Source organism: Gymnoscopelus microlampas (assembly GCF_963454915.1).
Source record: "Gymnoscopelus microlampas genome assembly, chromosome: 7".
Lineage (NCBI taxonomy): Eukaryota > Metazoa > Chordata > Actinopteri > Myctophiformes > Myctophidae > Gymnoscopelus > Gymnoscopelus microlampas.
Window position 1 is genome coordinate 40,449,357 of NC_139944.1, and position 21,211 is coordinate 40,470,567.

The window sequence follows — 21,211 nt, forward strand, 5'->3', positions numbered from 1 at the left end:
ATGGTAGTAAGCCATGGAGCACAAGAAAACAAATCTGATATGGACAGGATGCCATCCTGTGAACGCTAGTGGCCCTAGGTAGATGATCAGCAATTTTCAGCAAAGAGATTTAGTTTAGAAGGAAAACAGGCTAGACCTAGTATAGAATACAGGGTGTAAATGTTAATTTGATCTCAAATTTGTAATGCGTTGACACGAGTTAGACCACGATATAGGTATGCTAATGTTATCCAAGCATTTCCATCCTATATTAAAATAGTCTAGTTCAATGAAAGTGTACAGAGCATAAGACTTATTTACATGGGCAGCAGATGTTTTCAGAAAAACAAAAACATTCTTCCTGAGCAAGATAGAAGGCTGGACAGAATAACTTCACAAGAATGCACAAGGTTGCAATGAGTCCAGTAAACCATGCCAACCCATCACAGATCAACCTGCATGTACACCAGCTAGGGGAAGCGGTACCTTAGCAAAAACGCAACTTAGAGGGATTCAGAAAAGTTATCAGTCATGCTATACCGAATTTGACAAAATACTCTTCAGGTTTATCTTATTTGTTATACAAATGCCCCAAGCATAGCCCTTGAGAAACCAGAGTTCCATTTGTGGACATTAGAAGTCTAATGTTTGAGAATGTCAGAATATGAAAAATACCCTTGGCCAAACTTCTGCTAATCCAAAACCAACAACCATCTGGGCGTCTTGGGGCCTGCTCTCAGAGGGAGGGGACTTGTTTTGAACTCCAGTCCAGAACACACTAGTCTCTAGTTCCGTTTTCCAAACACTATGCAGGTTAACCAATTAAAGAAAAGGCAGAGACCAGTAAGAGGAGATCACACAGACATCCAGCATTTTGAGTTGTAGGGTTTAATTAATTCTTTTCAACCTACAATGAGCTTGAAACTAAAAACTTGAGGGGAAAAAATAAAACCATGATTGAAGGCTATGAACAAGGTTTGTAAAACAGGAAATGGACATGATTTGACAGCTACCTACATCAACTTTGTCATACATGAGCGGAACAGACTGGAATCAGATCAATAGATAATTCACATTAAAATGTTTTGTTTTTGTCCTTTATCTCTACACAATTGTTAAAACTGCCTAAAATTGTAACAGGTTTTTTTCTCTTTTTGGCAAAGTCAATATCCCTCTAATACCCTTCTGGGAGGAAGAAAAAAAAACATTTACTGATTTGAAATACATTTAAATAATTATCTTCAAGTAACAGATAAGGGAGTTTCTTTCCTCTTGACATGTGAAAATAATTAAGTTAAAATCAGGTGTAGACAGGGCAATGGAGAAGGATTAAGAGGATGCTGGCAACCAAAAGGGGGTGAAAAGAAAATGATTGGTTCACATTTACACTGAACAAAAAAAAAAAAAGTAAGTCCCTGATAGAGGCTGTAAAACAAAATATTCACATTCTGTTTGCAAGTAAATATTGACATGGTTGCAGTATTCTCCCCACCCCCTTGCCCATCCAGACACGCTCTTTCATGTTATATTATTTGACAGTCCAGTTTAAAATATCATTCATCCAAACACACAGCTTTCATGGTCTCCCTCCCCCCCACACTCATCGCAAAACTAAAGCTCACATTGCATTCCCGCAAAAGGCGTGTGGGTGTATTTAAGGAATTCATTTGATTTAACTTTCTCTATCAAAATATAGAATTCATTAATAATACATGGGAGGGCTAAAAATACAGAGTGAACAAAGATATTAAAATGATACACAAAGCTTCTTTTTTTATGAATACAGTAGCTATAGGACCACAGAGTTCGAAGTACAGGCATTGCCAGGTCTTGTCCCCATTGAGGGAGAAAAAAGGTCAAAGGTTCTTCCAATTACTGGGACTACGCCTCGACGCTCGGTTGTGGGCATAGTTCAGCCTTGGAGCCCGACCTTGGATCAGGTCCTCAGACCAACCACAACCCTCGTCAGCTCGAAATGCAATCAAAATGAAGTAGTTTGCTTGCCTGACGTTGCCATTCTTGTCAGCTCACACTTTATCCACAATTCATTGTCAGGTCTGGCCATCGGGTGAAATTCAGTTATGCTAAAAACAAGTATCCAATAAAATGAGAGTATCATAGTTAAACCACAAACTTGGATTTAGAATTCATAGTCATCTTCTGCCATGTCGATAGCCCAGGCAAACTTTTCACGCTGAGTTTTGTTGTAGATCTTCTCAATGGGTATGTCCCACTTCTTACACCTTAAGAAAACAAGATTAGAGAAATTAGAAGGGTACTCTTACGCCGTCACTCATCATTCAAAGTAAAGCACAATGCTCTCCACTCTCCCGTGCGTTTATGTTAATCAATTACGTCTCATATGCCAAAGGCGTAAGGAGAGTGCTGCAGAAATGGGGAGCTGTAACAGGAGTCAAGCGCAGCAGTGAAGAGTCTTGCTGATATCGGAGTCTCACCAGGCCACAGAGATACGTGGGTCCAGATAGTTGAGTTTTGAAGTGCCGAGGGCAATCTGCTTGTTCTCCTCGCGGTCGGTGGCCTGCACCTCCAGCTTCATTAGCTGCTCTTCTATCCTCTCGATTGCCTTTTTCTTGGTCTCCACGGTCCTACAGGATATAGAAGATTGGGGAAACCGTTACCTCAGAAAAAAGTAATCTAATCTATGAAACCCCACCAAAAGTATTTCAGGGAAATTTGCTAGTCTTTAGTGTTACTCACTTTTTGGTCTTTTCATCTCTCCGTACTTTGGCGTCAGCCTTGGCACTCTTCAGCTCCCTCTTGGCATCAGAGAGTTGGTCCTTCTTTGCATCAATCTGAGAACGGTGAAGATGGTGAAGTTCACCGAGTGGAGACAATAGTGTTTAATATGTGGGCTTGCATTTTGAGAAATCTCATAACACCAAGTGTATTCATAAATGCTTCCTGAAATAAACACAGTAATATAGCTTGCTAAATTCTATCATTGCTAATCCATATTTCAAACATCAAGCCCTGCTGAAAACATGTCAACTCCAGTATACCAACCCATACTACTGACCCGTTCATCAACACTTTATTGTACCATGACCCTTAGTTAACCTACATGACTAATTCAATTGATATTCAACTAAAGCACAGTCAGATCTACGACAAAAAATTTTTTTTCAAACCACAGTAGCTGACGAAACCATTTCAAATGTAATGAACTAAAACAGAACTCACTTTAGTCTGCAGGTTTTGCATAGACTTTTCAAAGGTCTTGGGTAGCGCCCTCTGATGGTTACAGAGGATGGCTACAGCTCTGTTAGCCCTGTTGTAAGACAGGAGCTTGGCTGGAACGTTCTCATCCGCTGGAGAGGCAGAACACACAGAGTTGAATACGCTATACTAAACAGGTGGTTTGTTGACAAAAAGAGAGTTCTCAATGTCAAAGTAGAGGCAAGCATGGCTCACACAGAAAATACATCTTACCCACATGCAAACACCTGTATGCACGCAAAACACTTTACATGTCCATACATTGTTTCATAGGTGCTTCCTCTAGCTTAAAGCAAACCAAAACAATGACTTGAACTTGTTCAAGTGGGCTATTGGGATGGATCAGAATAGTAGACTAAGTAAAGATTTCATTACCGTGGATGTAACTAAAGAGATCTACCACACATAACTAGTACACATTAAGAAGGCCTTTCGCTCATCCCTGGTAGGGTAGGATGAGGTGGGGTTAGAGAAGAACTTACGACTGGTCAGCTCCTTCAGCTGCTGCTGGAGGGTTATTGAGGCGTTGTAGGTACGGAAAACTTTGGCCGTCAGACCTTCCATTAACTCCTGGAGGTGCTTGTTCAGAATGGAGGTCTGGGACGGCAAGGAAGTGGTCATTAGTTGTCCAACAAAACACTGTCATTTAGCATCAAGCTTTTCACATTCAAACACCGACTGTGAAACGCTTGATGCTCAACGCCATTACAAAGAGTACACCAATAAACGCCAACAACTTTTATATCTTGCATTATCATTTTGCAAATACATTGAAGACTGACTACATTGTTGGTTCATATCAAAAGTTGGACTCAAGTCTTTATAAGATCATATATAAATAGTTACGATTTATGCATAATTTTCATTATGTCTCAGTCCTCGCATCAAGACCGGCAATACATAAACATTCAACATGACCCGATGGGGTCATTCTACGATTACTACAGTTAATCCAATATCGAGCTTACATTGAGACGGTCAAACAGGTCATCTTCAGGCTGCTTATTCTCCATGAACAACTGGAGGTTTTTAAATACCTGGAGGAGATGTGAGATATATTAATACCACAAATATTAATACCAAGAATACCACAAATCACTCACAAACACTGTTACAGCAAGATGGCCGCCTTTACCCTCTTTTCCACAGGGACTTTGTTGTAGTAGCGGATGGAGTCTTTACCCAGGAAGTCAAACTCCACCACAAACTCCTGTCCATCTTTCTCCGGGTATAAGTTGATGTGTTCCACTCGGAGGGAGCAGCAGCCCACCGTGTCCGCAGTTTCCCCTTCTTCCTTCTCGTTACCGGCTCTCAGAGCAAGCTAGAACACACAAAAAATGGCTTAAGGAACATTACCCTCAAAGCACCTAAAGATTTAAGCTCCTGCCTTTATTTTCAACATGAGGATAATGCTGTTACATAGCATTTAATAAGAAATCTCCCCACCAAACCTGTAAGCCAGTACATCAAGTCACTTCTAAAGGAGGTGGTCATTTATAGGGATATCTCAAGCCAGACAACTATTCAACAAGCTTAGTCAATCTTCACACGCTACATTCTGATTGTTTACAACACATTCCTGATAAGTTCTACAGTGCTTCAAGACAAAATTGGCAAGTCTTATTGGTAAGTCTAGACCTCCTGAAAGCTGAAGACAGAAGTGGTCATCCATTAGCAATTTCCATAGAAGAAAATATGTTTTTCAAGATCCATGAAATATATTTTTGATTTCTGCTAAGCAGCAAGCTATATATGCGTTGACTAATTTGATTTACATAACGACAACTGCAAAGACTGTCTAGAGTAGACTACTGTTGTTTCTTTGCATGTTCAGCGCTTCCCTAGAACAGACTGGAAGGTGAAAGAATTTCAACTATACTTGCTGTAATGACCATTTAACTACTTAAAATTGTATAATTTAAGCACAGACTGGAAGGTGAAAGCATTTCAACTATACTTGCTGTAATGACCATTTAACTACTTAAAACTGTATATAATTTAACAGTATATTTTACGTATCCCTTTTCATTCTGATAGTTTACAACAGTCCTGATAAGATCTCCAATGCTTGAAGAAAAATAATTACTAGTCAACTCAGTCTTATTGGAAACTCTACAAATGCTTACTTTCACACGACTTTGAATTCAATTATCACAATTTTATTCAAACAAACATCTGCTTTTTCAATCAATCCAGTCGCAGAGGCTCTTGCCATATTCAAGAAACACTGTGATGTGCAAACTAATTTCAAGTCAAGGAGAGAAGAGCAGCAGAGTACTTTGAGTAAGTGGGAGGTGGCGGGCGCTGTGTGCAAGTTCTCTCTCTCAATACGGATAATAAACGTTAAGAGTTTTCAACTGGCTTCCAGGCGGCATTTCAAGACCGTTCAGGTCCCATTTTTAGCCCATATTTATTTGCACGTTCTGGCAGCAGGGAGAGTAATGCCCCTTTTTTCTGGGAACAGAACAGTTTTGTTTTTACATACACAGTTGCTGACCCTCTATGGTAGTGGTTCCCAAACATGGCCTCTTTTAATGTATTAGGAAATGAGTGCACACTGTCTATGGCAGTGTGTGCAATCATGTCCTAATACATTACAGAGACCAAGTCTATACTCACCTGGCATTCCCATTTTGGCCATGTCATTACCAGCGATCCTCCAAATGTTCAAATATAGCCAAACTACATTATTATCTATTTTGCACAGAGATTTGGTGTGACACTTGGTGTGACTTGGGTACAAAAGGTTTGAAAACCACTGCTCTACATTTTTAGTCACAGTTGAGTAAAACTGGTTAATGGTTACATCCCTAGTTGGTAAGCCACATAGCCTCTACCCTCACCTTGTCAATGAAGTAGAGTGCCACAGCCCTCTGTCGGATTCTCTACCCTCACCTTGTCAATGAAGTAGAGTGCCACAGCCCTCTGTCGGATTCTCATCTCCTTGGACTTCCAGTCTTCGCGGTACTGGGCCCTCAGGCGGTCCACACACTTCTTCAGTCGACGGGCCGTCTCGTATTTCTGCCAGTCTTTCTCTCCCTGCGGGCACAAACGGCACAGAAAATGAATACGAGGAGATGACTAAGCACTCTGAACTAGACTGACATGACAAGACTGTAGCGCTGCAACCAACGATTACTCCTCTCGGCCCATACATATAATGGTAATCATGTACAAAATAATGGTAAAAGCTAATCAGTCATCTTACATTTGTGTTTATCCAGCATTCAAAGTAACTTCCATATGACATGGAACAAAGACATTAACTTTATTCGTCGTTTAGAATGTTCACTCTACAGAAGATTAAATACAAATTTAATTTGTGACGTAGATAGACTTAATATTTACTAAATATTGCATCAAGATCATTTTTGATTTTTAAACATGGCACATGGAATCCTCAAGACTGAAATCAGTCCCCAGGACTGAGAACTTTAATCCCTGTGAGCCTACCTTGATCCTAGAACTGGGGTTCAACATGATGTACTTGATGGAACCTTGGATATTTTCTGTCCAGGATACAAGCCAGGTTACTTTGTTGTCATGACGAACCTCTTTCCACCTTGAGCCTGGGGGAGCCTTGGGGTGCTTGGAGTCTCTGTGGCAAGGAAAACGAAATAAATCCAGTCAATCATTGTGCATTATTAGACAGAAAATCCATTTACTGCAGCAAGCTGAAGCTTAATACTTCACTCACTTGCTGCAGTTGATGATGATGTCCTCAGGTCTAATCCTACGCTTCAGCATGCCCATCTTGGGGTGATCTCCTCTGCCCCGGAAAAGTCCAGGCGGCTCAATGCGGAAATTAGCGATGCGCTCCTTGTGGTTGTCCATGATACAGAAACCATACTCCTGCAGGATGCGCTCATTCTCCAGTTTGAGTTTCTATAAAACAGAGAGAGATGTCAATTAAGACTAGAGCAACATCTCACTGGAAGCCGGGGAGGACGGGGGACATGGTTAGAATATGCACCCAATTCCGTCTGAACAAGTCCATGTCTCACCAGTTTCTCATCCTTTGACCTTGCTTTCCTGGCCTCTGTTTCAGCCTTGAAGTGCTCGTTCATCTGGTTGAAGTCACACTTTTTAAGGTCTGTGATTGTAGCCTTTTCCTCCGCATTCATTTCCTGTTGGTGTGGTGGGAAAGAAACATTTGGACGATCAAAATAAACAGATTATGCTTTTGCACTCTCCAAAAGGGTACACGACCCATGCCTTGTTCCTACCTTTCGCCAGTCTTTAAAGAAGTTTTTCCGGAAGATATCTTTTGTGGTGTAGTCATGGTCCAGCATTTTTCCAAAGAAGGTGGCCACTTCTTCCGCTTCCGGGCTGAGCTTCATGTGCTTTCCTAAAACAGATGCATAAACACTGGTTGATCAGTCATTAACGCCTATGATTGCAATAGAACTTCCGCATGTCTGGTAATTAAGTGTAAATGAAGAATAAAATGCCATTTAGGAAATTGCTTTCACCATCATAGTAAAATTTGACACGGCTGGGAAGAGGTTCATACGGTGGTGCTAACACTGGTCCTTTGTGTTCCATAAATCTCCACTTTGAGCCGTCTGTGGCCCTCTCCTCCTCCCACCTAGGATCCACCACAGAATGAGGAGTTAGGATAAGACGCACAATTAAATTACTTCATGTCATGCAATACAACCACACAACTCACTCGTCGCCATACTGATAACAGACAAGGAAATGCTTGGCAGGTGGCGGTAAAGGAGAACACCAAGCTCACCATTTCCACTTCTCCTCCGGCTCCTTTTTAGCTTTCTTCTTTCCGTCAGCGACTTGACCTTTTTTGTTTTTTGTCTTCTTGGGCTTGACATCCTAAAAAGGGAAGAGTGAACATGTGAGCCTCGTTTCGCTCCCAGACTGACAGAAAAAGGTTTAGCATCAACACACGGGCTTGAAACTTAAGTATTTCCAATTCCTCAGGTGTGCCCCCAAACCCACCCCCATCCAAACATGCTGGAAAAGATCAGAGAACCTCTCCACATTCATGGACATGAAATCCAAGAGCAATTCAGCACAATACCTCACCTCGTCATAGCCGTCTTGTTTCCTTTTTTTGGCCTTCTTTTCATTTTCGATCTTTATTTTCTTAGGCTTGAAATCAGAGCTGAAAGAAAACACCAAGTGTTATCCAAGGTAACGGTCTTCTCCAATCTGCATTTGGCAGCAACTCGTGGGAAACGGGGGGAGTTCTTGCACTGTCAACTGTTCAAATCTGGTGCCGTTTAAAAGCCAAACTGTAATCTGCATGCCACATAATGGTGATGTGCCCTTCTTCTACTCTCATTCCTTTGTCTTTCCTGTCTCTACACCCAGGCCTAAAAAAAAAATAGATAATTACAGACACTATATACACTGTATGTGGATAATATACATACGTTTTTCTTTTCCCTCTCTAAAAGAGCCTATGAATAGCAATTTATATATTTCTTTCCAATGGCTGAGCAAGCCCGCTCTGCCTGAAAAACAACCATATGCACAATGAAGTACTATCTATCCAAGCATCATCTTGGCTGCACACATTTCTTAAGGTCAAGTGAAACGCTATCCTGTTTGAAGACAACTTGGGCACTCACTCATTGTCATCACCCCGTTCTCTTTTCAGAGTCTTCTCGAATTTAGGCGAGTGGTAAGAGTCATCGTTGGGCTCGGACTTCACACGTGGAGGACTAGAAACGAAAACAGGCACAAATCAGGGATGTTTCACTTCAAAATCAACCAATTAATAATTTTAGCAGACAAGTAAAATGTTTTACCTGGCAAAGCCATTCTCCTTTTCCTTCTTGACATCAAGGGATTTAACCTTAAAGGAACAAGTATGCGTTATGTGAGGACCAACAGAAGTCATGAACAAGCAATCTGTCCATTTGAAATGTATGATTGCAAACAACACCATAACAAAGATTGGTTTTGGGTGACAAAATATGATATTTGTTGCAGCATACACCCCCCCCCTCTCTGCCCCCAGCACTCACAGCAAATTGGCAGAATTCTTAAAGTGTAATGTAGTACTTCATTTCCCTTTATTTAATAGACCTGACCTCACCTTGGGAACACTACTGTAATGTCATTTTGCCTATGGGAGCCTGATGGATGGAGAGCGATACTGTAGTGTAGAATGTCCCCATTATAGACTTTAGAGTAGTGAGGAAAAGGCTCAGTGTTATGCCAGAGCTGCATTGTGCTAGACCTTGTGATTGCTGAAGTGGTTGAATCAATTTGTCATATTTCTTTCAGGGCCACCAGAACCCCAAGTATTTTGCTCCAGTAACTAACATTTTCAAATGACAATGAAAAATGATTCTGCCAATATTACAGTCCTGTCATATTCGCTTTAAATAAAAATTTAAAAAAAAATTACTAAATTATCGTAGTACAGTTAACAAAAAAATATATAAATCAAAATCCTATTATGGATGTAACTATATGTTACAGAATGCACAAGATAAGAGTGACTGATCATCAATTTAGGAATTAGAATAGTAAACAAAATATTTTCAAGACCTACAAGCTCAAAGCTTGTAGATAATGCATTTTCTTTAACTCACCTTGTCTTCCCTCTTCTTCTCCTTGTCCTTGTCCTTGTGCTTATCCTTGTGTTTGTCCGTGCTGCCATCTTTGTGCTTTAGCTTGTCCTTTTCCCTATGCTTTTTGTCAGATGAGTCCTTGTGGTCACTGGCATTTGAAGAGCAAAAGAAAGAAACAGCATTTTACCACCTCAATCTGCACAAAAGACTTGGTTGTGGTAATGTAGTCATACTAGACCACATCTAGTGGGCATGCACATGGCTACATATCTATATACAGTCGCATAGTGGTTAGACTGCCTGGTGACAGTTACAAGACGCACAGGGCAGCTTCACATGTTGTGATTCACCCCATGTTAACACATTACGCTTCACTGCCAAAGACGCGATAATACGTCCATTAAAAAATATATAACATGTTTTAGTGATTACACTAGAGGGCGTCTTCGCCAACCTATGAATGATCCCTTGACTGCCAGAGAAGGATAGAATTGGAAATGACATCAGCTGGTGAAAACACGCCATATTCAACTGCTGATAAACAGAACGGACGATAGTGGTTACAATGTTTTTGTTCCGGTAAAAGAAGAGACTCGTACTTCCACGAGACATCGTTCGTTTACATCCAGGTTGAAAAAAAACAAGATTAGTGGATCGCCAAAACGACTCTAAGGTTAAACTGCTGGCAGTGTTGTTAACGGTTATAGATTAGCTTACTATTAGCATCCTCTATGGGAAACCCCATGTTAACGGTTAGTGATTACTAGCTTACTATTGGCATTGTCTATGGCCCATGTTGACGGTCTGCACTAGCGTGCTATCGCTAACAACGTTCCCTTCTGGGGCGACAATATGCGTGATGTCAGAGTGGTTCGCTACCGAGCCGAAATAGGTCCCAAAGAGCGAATTCAAATGTATAGTAAACAATTAAAAGTAGACGAAACAAAGGCTACAGGCATGACCAAATTTTTGGCGAAATGTGTCTGAAAATTGGACCTGTGGTGTGGTAGAACATCGCTATGACAGGAAACGATAATAGGACAATGATAATAACAGCAACCCCGAAGTGTTACCACTACGGGTATGTATAGCTAGAGATGAGCAGACTGCTTATCAGGCACATACCCTTGCAAAACTGCAATGAAACCCATCTCCAACTTGTGGGTGGGATATTTAAAGGTTCACAAAAAGTCTCAACATGTAAACAATGCATGTGACATACCCACTGCCATACTTTGATTTCTCCCGTTCCTTGTCTTTCTTGTGGTCCTTGTGTTTGTGTTCCTTGTACTTTTCTTTATGTTTGTACGAATCTGAAGAAAGGGAAGAGTCAAATACATTTGAGATGCATTCAAAACAGAAGACAAGCAACCCTGGGAGATTTTCATAGTCTAACATTACCCGCTTTCAACAACCAACACCCACACCCACCTAAGCAAATCCAATCTAATTGAAATTTTAACAAATGAGTTCAAAGGTTGTGCAAATGGCCCTCTTCAAACCACCTGAAAAGACTTAAACTGCAATACAAATGTCCATGTCAAAAATGCACAGTATTTTATGAATACAACACTACACAAAAGTTTATAGGGGCGCCATTTGTCAATAGGGATGCCTTTCAAAAACTATGCATCTCAAAATCCATGCATGATATGCATTTTGCTTTAGTTATGAACAAGCAATACCATCAGAAAAAAAGCAGAGAGCATCTATGACATAGTGAGATAGCACCCTCTAGTGCCCAGATGGTTCTACTAATCTTTGTCAGAGAGACATTATGAAATGGAAGACACTAACAGGCTCCAACATGCTCAGAAAATACAAACAGGCAATCATCCTTTGCTTCAAAGTCACAGCCATGAGGAAATCCCTGTAATTCTCACATTTGCTCAAAGGCTGGTATTGTAAACACAAATTGAACAAAAAAATGACCAGCATCAATGGCCACCACCTCATGCCAAACTTCCATGTTTCAAGAACTTCAGCTAATTGTCTGACATGAAGAGAACTCTGAAAGAGCCATTTAAACACACTGGCAGATACAAATGTCCTTAAAATCAGGTCATGCCTCTTCCATGATGCTACGTGGTGGAGGAAACCTAAACCTGCATGGTTTGTAACAGAAATAACTAGTTCAGTGATCGCTTTAGTCAAGGAAAACCAAATTTTCTATCAGACAGCCGTTCCTCAGTTACAACATTTTTCACTGGAAGCGTTATAAGAAGTTCATCATTTAGGACAGGACTCATTGTCTCAGATGGGCAAAATGGGTCCCAGGCAACCGTTTACTGCAGGGGCATGCAAAGTCAGCCACGCAGTTTGTTTAAAAACATGATTTGCGCATGTGAAATATCTATACCATAGAAGGCTGCAGATTCTGCTTGCATTATTCTCTTGCACCAGTAATGTGTATTAGATTGATGTGTATATTCAATTGATACATTCTAATACTGTAAATACACTCATTTGTTGCTGCAATCCACTGAATCCATTTCACATTATATGTCTACTTCAAATATTCACAATATTACAGTTTAAATGAAACTAAACCAAAAAGGTTACTTTCTAAATAGTAAATCATTCCCATCATCCTGGACAGCTCATTCAAGAACTAATGGGTATCTATCAACAGTCTCTAACGCCTGGAAATGACAACTGAGATGAGGCCCATGGTATATAAAGTATCATCAATCAGCCATGTTACTATTTAAGGAGACCCAACTTTTGTTACAAATTATTTTCAGGATGGCATTTTCATTTATAAATAGTCTTTTTTTTTTTGCTGTCATTTTATTTATTTGGTTTTCTATTCAGTTTATGTAAAGCACTTTGTAACCTTGTTTTGGTATGTGCTCTATTAAGTTTCATTAGTAGTGTGGAAGGAGTAATTTGCATTGTAATGTCAATTGTCATTTGTCGAGTTCAAATTTTTAGGGTAGACAAATGATAACCAAGTATTTCAATACATTAGTTTGCAATTTTAGACAGTAGACATTGTAGATATTAGAGGCATATACAGTCAATCATAATGCATTATACATCCATACAGTTTAAATCAGAGTTTAAAATAAATCTGGCTTGAGGTGTTGAACCTTTCCCATAGTAAGAAGCGATGTAAACTGTAGTTAATAGTTATGCTAAGCATCCCAACATTTTACACTAAATTGTGTGATACAAAAAAATCAAAAATTCCTGATCATGAACTTATTGAGTCACATAGTCTTTGCTACTGTTCATACACAGTAAAATCCTTCCGTTAATGTATCCATTATTAATAATTGGTTACATTTGTACACACCAACACAGTTAAAAGAACAGTGAGGATTGTACTGTGTAGTCACCCTAGGGAACCTGGTCTCATCTGTACTTTACAACCTCAGATCATCAGCCTGCTATGGTACAGTCAGGCCGCTATACTGAAAAAGAAAATGGCGCAGAGACTAAGTCCTCAACCCCCAAACCCTCACTTTCAGTCAGGAAATAAGGCATCTAAAGCGGACCAACATGGGAATCCAATCAGATAAACTGATAAAACACGCCCAAATGTGTAGATACAGACGGTCCGCTAGAGATAATAAACGACCAAAAAGCTTTTTCAAGGCCCCCCTTTTGAACAATAGGCGCTTGTGAGCGAAGCAGAGGACTTAGTCTCTGGACGCCATTTCTGTCATTCTGCTCAGATCAACGTTCAGTGTGTGAAGAGAAGACATGTCACCGTTTCAATAACAGACAAATCCGATTTTATTCCGTCATCCACATTATAACCGCAAGCTTACCATTGATCCGGGAGCCACAGTCGATCTGAAAATAAATTAAAAAAAAGACAAATGGTTAATTTCCATAGTAGCCAACTAGCCCCGGCTAACTAACTTTTAACTTCCAACTGGAGGACCGCAAAGGCGACACAGTCAGTCATTTAATACACAGACATATTACTTGGTCGGGCGACAGTGGAACGTTACCTGGACATAAACATAGAAATAGTGTTGACGCGGCCCGCGGCGACACTTTTCTAGGTCGTAACAGAGTCATTTTAGTCAATCGACACAAAGTAGACCTACATTAGCCGTTAGCCGGTGAGCTACTAGCCACACTTAGCTTCCCACACCGGCAGACAGTGTGAGCTGGCTGCTAACGGTTACCCATGTCTAACGTAGCCATCACTGGCTAGTAGCGTCAGCTTTAAACAACGTTACTATCAAACACAACACATGCTCGTTCACCGCTATGGGAGAAGTTACACAATACAATACATTTGGATGGATATTGAGGTTAAAAAGGTGTGATGACAATATCAAGTTCACGTTAGCAGTCAAGCGTATGTTGTGCGCTTTACAAACATGCCTAGTGCCCTAGCTAGAGCGCGCTAGCCGAATGCTAGTTAAGTTAGCTGACCTGTAAACCCAGGCAAATGAATAAAAACGGCCAAGTAAAACAACAGAAGCTTTTTAAATGGCATGATGACAAAACACATGTACTGTTACCTGGCCGTCGCTATGACCTCCACTCATTTCCTATTCGTTGTGTGATTAAAACAAAAAACAAAAACAAAGTGAGAAACGTGTGGTTTAAAACACCGGCTGACGAGATGCAGGCAGAGTGAAGAAAGAAATAGTTGTGTAATAGACCAAGTCCGAATTTTATACCAGTGCGCACGCGCGAGACACTTTAAATGGGCGGAGAGACGCGGTGTAGCCCCTCCCCCTCCCGAAACGTGTTCGCTTCTCCGGCCCACGTTGTTGGTGGTTGTTAACAGCAGAGGAGACAGAGGGGTACTACAGTACAGACTCTATTTGCTTCTAGGCTATGCTTTCTTTCCTTCTATAGGCTACAGTGGTGGAAAAAGTACTCACATTTTTTATTTAAGTAAAAGTATCAATACTGCAATGTACAAGTAACAGTCCGGAATTAAAACATTTTTTTAATTTTTCAATTTTACTTGAGTAAAAGTACAAAAGTATTGGAATCAAAATGTACTTGAAGTACCAAAAGGCAAAAGTAGAATGTACTCATTATGCAGAATGTTCCATTTCACAAGTTTTCAAATGTAAAAATGTATTAAAATCATTTGAAAATAGCAGATCTACAAGCTCACAATTTGACATTGTGAGCTTGCAGATCGGCTATTTTCAAATGGCCAAAATGTATACAGGGCTGAAGTGGGTAATGTATGTTTTGTTATAATAATCAAAATCTACAAAGTAACTAGTAACTAAAGTTTTCAAATAATTGTAGTGGAGTAAAAGTATAACATTTGCCTCTGATGTGGTGGAGTAGACATAAAAGTACTGAAAATTGGAAATACCCCAGTAAAGTACTGTAAAAGTACCTCAAAATTGTACTTAAGTAAATATACTTAGCTACTTTACAACAGTGACCATACTATTCTGCAACATTTTCTAAAAGCCATGCTGATGCTTTGACCCTTTTCTTAAAAGGGAGATGGCTGCTGATGTTCTTAATCGTCGAGGGTAACGAGTTCCAGTTTACTGAACCTCCCAATCTAAATAAGCATTTTCCCATTTCGGTGGTGAACGTGGGCATGGACAGGTTTGTAATGCTGGCTCTGGTTAGGTGGGAATGAACTTCGCTACGCTTCTGAAAAAGATTGCAAAGGTACACACACAGGATCAGAAATCACTACATTAGAGGATCAGCCCAGGTTAGAAGGTTTGGGGTTAAGACAAGAGAGGCGAGGTTGAGATGGTTTGGACAATATGGACATGTGCAGAGAGGAGTGATGAGGGGTACATTGGGTGAAGGATGCTGAATATGGAGCTGCCAGGCAAGAGGAAAAGAGGAAGGCCAAAGAGGAGGTTTATGGATTCGGTGAGAGAGGACATGCAGGTGGCTGGAGTGACAGAGGAAGATGCACAGAGCAGAAACAGATGGAAACAGATGATGCGATGTGGTGACCCCGATGGGAATTAGCCGAAAGAAGAAGACTGTGTCTGCTCTCTCTCTCCCCGATGCTGAATCATATTGTGTTAGAGCAGAGCTCCTTCACCCCTCAAGACTACTGAATAGGGTTGATGAAAAATGAATAATCTTTGATAGAGGATTGTTGCTCATATCAAATGGTTTTAGTGTATTATAAATTAGATACAGATAGATAGATAGATAGATAGATAGATAGATAGATGGATAGATAGATAGACAGATAGATAGATAGATAGATAGATAGATAGATAGATAGATAGATAGATAGATAGATAGATAGATAGAACAACAACAAAATTCACAGTTTTGAGAGATTAGTCCCTCCCTCGACCAAGTGTGTGAGTGACCACTGGAGGCCACTGCCGTGGCATTGAAAAGCCTCAAGGCTACCGGCAGTCCGGCACAAAGGACTGATCAAGTCTTTTGTTGTGCTGATTGGGGAAGATAACCCCGCCAGAACCCCTGGGGCTAAACTTCCCCACTACTTAATTCTGGGGGGGAGGGGTTGCCAGGATAGCCTCCACCGCCAGCTTTTTCATTGTTCCCTTTCCAAGTACCTTGGTGTTCAGCCTAGGTACTTGTAGGTGTCCATACTTGGTGTCCATACTTGTAGGTGTCCATGGGCATCCGTTTTCTCATTCGATAGTCCACCACCAGCTCCTTGGTCTTTCTTGAGATAAGACCTTTGATGATCCCGCTGGGGATATCCAGGCGCCAAAGACAGTGAGTACAGAAGTTAAAAACAGCAAGGGGAAAAAGTACAGTAGATAGATACAGCATGACAGAGAGACATCATTCAAGGTTCAAGGGTTCAAGGTTGTGCTTTATTGTTACATCTTGTGTACAGGTACATAAGAGTAAAACGTATTTCTTCCTTCAGACAATGCAGCAGCATAGATAATAACAACAACAATAATATTGATAAAACCGTAAAAAAAAGAAAAGAAGAGAACATCAGCGTATGTTCAGTACACATGCATATCATTTTGGTATATTATGTACACCGACAGCATTTCTTCAGTAGCTGCCACAATACTTTATGTAAACAACTTCACAGTATATTCTATATACAGCAGATTAGTTAGGAACAGTTCAAGCATAATAGTACAAGAAAAGGACACAGAGGGGAGAGGTGTGAGGGATGGGGGGGGGTTAGCGTTTCCCTTTGTCCTGGTTCATTCTAGTTCTTGTCAGTTCGTTCATGTGCCTGATTGTAAAGGGAAAGAAGCTTTTTAGCAATCTGTCTGTTGCCAGTGGCTCTGAGCCGTTTTCCATGAGGCAACATCTCAAACAGTCTATGGTTAGGATGGCTTGGATCCTTGATGATTCCGCGAGAAACCCATGCCAGCTTTCTTCAGTTGTCTGAGGCATTGTTGCGCTTTCTTCACCACCCGCTCTGTCTGCACTTCCCAGGTGTTAGATTTTTTTACTATCAGTAAGTGGCAAAAAGAAAGAAAGAAAATAAATAAATAATAAATATTATTATTAAATTATTATAATTATGAAATTATAATAAGATTTGCAACATAAAATATACAGCACCCTCGGCAGTGCTAATATAGTGCAAGAAAGGTAACAGTACAAGACAACACACAGCAGCATAGAGCATACTGTACTGGACTGCTTGTTATCGAGAAATTAGTCCACTGAGCGAGATGAGGGACCAACATGTGCCTTGTTATACTGACATCTTCATAGTTAACCAATCAATCAATCAATCAAAGTTTATTTATATAGCACGTTTCATACAACAAGTGCAGTTCAATGTGCTTCACAGAATAGGTTTAAAAATAAAGATTAAAAAACCCCGGAGGAAAACAGCAAAAAAGGAAAAAGAAAACAAGAAATTAATAAACAATAATAATAGTAAAGCAAAGCATAACAGATATATATGTATACACATAGGACACCTAGGTAAAAGCAATACCTATGTGTACGGCACAAAGGACTGAATCTATCATTCCCTCTGTTGAACCTTCCCACAATTTCCAAGTGAAGGGGAAGGATTAGAGTGGTTGTCCATAATAGCATCCAACTTACTCACTACACCCACCTTCATCACCTCCTCCACCCCATCCAGCTAGCTTTCCTGACCAGCTTGTTCGGCTTGATCGTGTCCCCCGGCATTAATGTAACCCCCCCGCAACATGCAATCGCAAAGAAGAGAGAGCTAGCCATTATAGACTGATAGAACATCTGCAGCATCCTGTTACACACTCCTGAAGGACCTCAGCCTCGTCAGAATCAATCTACTCCGGCCCTTGCTGTAGAGGGCATCAGAGTTGTCAGACCAGTCCAGTTCTTTGTTCAGGTTCACTGCCAGGAACTTGTAGCTATCGGCAACCTCCACCACCTACCCGTGAATGACACTAGGGACCGGAGGGACCCTTTTGCTCCTGCGATAATCCACAACCATCTTCTTGGTCTTGCTGAGCCGGAGGCAGTTCACCTCGCTCCACCTTGCACAGTCCCTCACCATGTCATCGTGCTCCCTTGTGTTGTAACCTGTGATGCAGCTGACAACAACTGTGTCATCCTAGAACTTCTGGAGGTGACAGGTCTTAGAGTTGTAACGGACGTGAGGTGTAGATGGTGAACAGGAAGGGTGACAGCACAGTGCCTTGGGGAGCACCCGTGTTGCTCACTAGCACATCAGACCGGCATCCCCCCATTCTCACGTACTGCGGTCTACCTGAGAGATAGTCCGTAATCCAAACCACCATACCGCTGTCCACCTGCATCACTGCAAGCTTCTCCGCCAGCAGGTGTGTTTGGATGTTGTTGAAGGCTCTTGAGAAGTCAAAGAACATGATTCTGATCGCGTTGTTGTCCTTGGCGCCGAGATGAGTGTAGGCCCTGTTTAGCAGGTAGATGATTGCATCCTCCACCCCCATGTCTGCCAGGTACGCAAACTGGAATGGGTCAAGGTGGTCACTCACCACAGGCAAGTGCTAGCTCTCCACCAGGGCATTATGTTTGTCCCTGTTGTCCCCTGTGATGCGGCTGACAATGACTGAACTTCTGGAGGTGACACATTTCTGATTTGAAACAGAAGTCGGAGGTGTAAAGGGTGAATAGGAAGCTTAGACTGCACTGTGCCCTGGGGTGCACCTGTACTGCACACTAGCACATCTGACTGGCAGCCCTGCAGTCTGACGTATTGCCAGTGAAGATATCTCTAAGATAAGAACTTCCAACCCATCTTTATGTGTGTACTTGTGTTTGTATTTCATTTTTATCTTTGCCAGGCGGAAGGCCATGATTATGTTTTCACCAGTGTCTGGGCATGTGTGATTCCAGAACTAATCTCACAAACAAACTGCTGGACCAATCAGTGCCAAAAGTTTTGTGCATGCTTGCCAGTAGGCCAAGAAAGACACAGTACACCCAAATCTTTCAAATCTGCCTCATGGGGCTCTACCAGCCCGCTTTATGTTTTGGCATATAACTCTTAAACCGTACAACCAAATTTCTTTACCCCAGATTCCTTGGATCATGAGACAGATTTAATCCAAAACTCACACAAATCGCTATACATTATCTCTGGAAACATGCGATAAACATGTAAGTTAAAAAGAGAAAAAAAGAAGCGCTGCAGGGATCATTCATTGGCTCTGATAGATAGGTGCTCTTTGCTGATAGGTGCTCATGGCTCTGATATTCCCAGAACCATGAAGGCTCTGGATATTACATACTGCACAAATTAGTGTACATACACTGATGTTCTCTTTTTTTGCTCTTTTTTGCACTCTCTCGCTTTCTTTTCATTATTGCTATTATTAATGTTGCTGCTGCATTGTCTTAAGGAAGCCGAACAAAAATAGGTTTTACTCTTATGTACCTATTGTATACACAAGATGTAACAATAAATGGTGCATTTATATAGCGCTTTTATCCAAAGCGCTTTACATAGAGTGTGCATTACATTCACCCATTCATACAGCAATGGCGGAGGAAACCATGCAAGGCACTAACCTGCTCTTGGGAGCAATTACACAAGGACACTTCGACACTAACTCCAGGGGAGCCCGGGATCGAACTGGGAACTTCGCGGTTGCCATCCAGCCGCCCTACCGGCCACTCTACCCGTGAGCCACTGCCGGCCCCAATAAAGCACAGCCTTGAACCTTGAACCTTGAGGGGCCTATTTTCTACAACAAAGTAAAAACACCATTTATCATGAACAACATCAAATCAACCCCCGAATCACATATTAATTTTTCTCTTTTATTTTAGCACACCTCCAAAAGAGCTTTCACTTCGGGCGTGGCAAAATGCAATATCATTTGTATGATGTTGTAGTACTGGATTTCAGTGTGAATAGCTGTTCTTAAAATAATTCTGCCTTAGAATATAGTATTATGTTTTATGTGATTTCAGAATGGTGAAGCTCAGAAGACATAAATGGAATGACAGGAACTATCACGCCATTTAGTGAATAAAAGATAAGTGACACTGTTGTGCCTTATCACACATCAATGTGTGTTCCCAGACCACATCATATCACATGATCACATAGTTGCTAATAAGGAAACATTGACTGAATTTTCCACTGACTTAGTTGTAAATAATATGTCATATTTTGCAACCTGACGTTTTTCTCTCAGTTAATAAAGTTATTACAAAAGTATTGTTTGACTTCACTGTGATTTTGAAGGCCTGTTAGTCCTGTAACCATATCTGCAGCATCAAAGTTGGTGAGAATACAGGCTATCCATACCTTCACAGAATGATGTGTTAAGCCAACCCATGGATACATATGACTACGCAGAATGGTGCTCCAAATCACAAGGTATGATGACCTTGGAATGTATGTATCACTCAATAGATATCTGAACATCTGCATAAATTGTATATCCACAATGAAATGGACCTGTAGGTATCAATATCTGGTTACTGAGGAACTAGTCTACTCTGTTGTTATTGTTATTGTTTAAAATACAATATATTGTTTCACTTGATAAGTCTTCATGAGGCTAGGAATCATATTTTACATCTTACTTTGGAACAATCAGAATACATATTTCTTACTGGATCTGAGCAAATTACACTTCTCCACAAGAGGGTAGTAGAGACCACAATACCCATCACATAGCTGTAACTAAACGCCTTAAAAGATGTAATAACACCTATCTATCAAACTCATAATAAAATAAATTAACCATTTAAAAAAAAAGAATTTCCTGTATGTGCTGCACAAGTTATGCTTTTAACTTTTTGATTAATATTTTTTAGGGAACAATTACACAAGCATAGGTATAGAGGCATAATTGTACCCCCTTTTCTTTCCTATTATGCCTTTAAAAGTTATGCTCTCAATCTGTGTAGTTGTAATTTAACTAGCCCAGACCTTGACAGGCTGTGTGGTGAGGTGTTGAGTGTGACAACATGAAAAGATGGTAGGGGAAGTAGGCTATTAGATCTCCCTGTAGGTTAATAATGTGAAATTAACCATTTGAACCTCAGCATCCATATTCAGGGGGGAACATAAGGCAAAAATAGCTGATCTA

The 21,211-nt window shown here is 40.7% G+C and overlaps 1 protein-coding gene across 2 annotated transcripts; it reads right to left on the bottom strand.

Moving 5' to 3' along the window:
* Positions 1 to 846: 846 nt before the first annotated feature.
* On the bottom strand, positions 847 to 14,379 carry top1a (DNA topoisomerase Ia). 2 transcript variants are annotated; one of them, XM_084061355.1, is made up of 21 exons: positions 14,246 to 14,379; positions 13,538 to 13,562; positions 10,996 to 11,074; positions 9,783 to 9,909; positions 8,991 to 9,037; positions 8,811 to 8,903; positions 8,263 to 8,341; positions 7,958 to 8,049; positions 7,689 to 7,804; positions 7,443 to 7,564; positions 7,221 to 7,343; positions 6,914 to 7,101; positions 6,670 to 6,814; positions 6,112 to 6,255; positions 4,352 to 4,537; positions 4,185 to 4,253; positions 3,699 to 3,813; positions 3,181 to 3,308; positions 2,698 to 2,792; positions 2,436 to 2,585; positions 847 to 2,222 (listed from the first exon to the last, which is right to left on the bottom strand). In XM_084061355.1, the coding sequence occupies exons 1-21, from the start codon at positions 14,270 to 14,272 to the stop codon at positions 2,120 to 2,122; spliced, it is 2,253 nt and encodes a 750-aa protein (XP_083917481.1). In that variant the 5' UTR covers positions 14,273 to 14,379; the 3' UTR covers positions 847 to 2,119. The 2 variants fall into 2 exon arrangements, with proteins under 2 accessions (XP_083917481.1, XP_083917480.1); XM_084061354.1 differs by having other exon boundaries at positions 10,984 to 11,074.
* Positions 14,380 to 21,211: the final 6,832 nt, after the last annotated feature.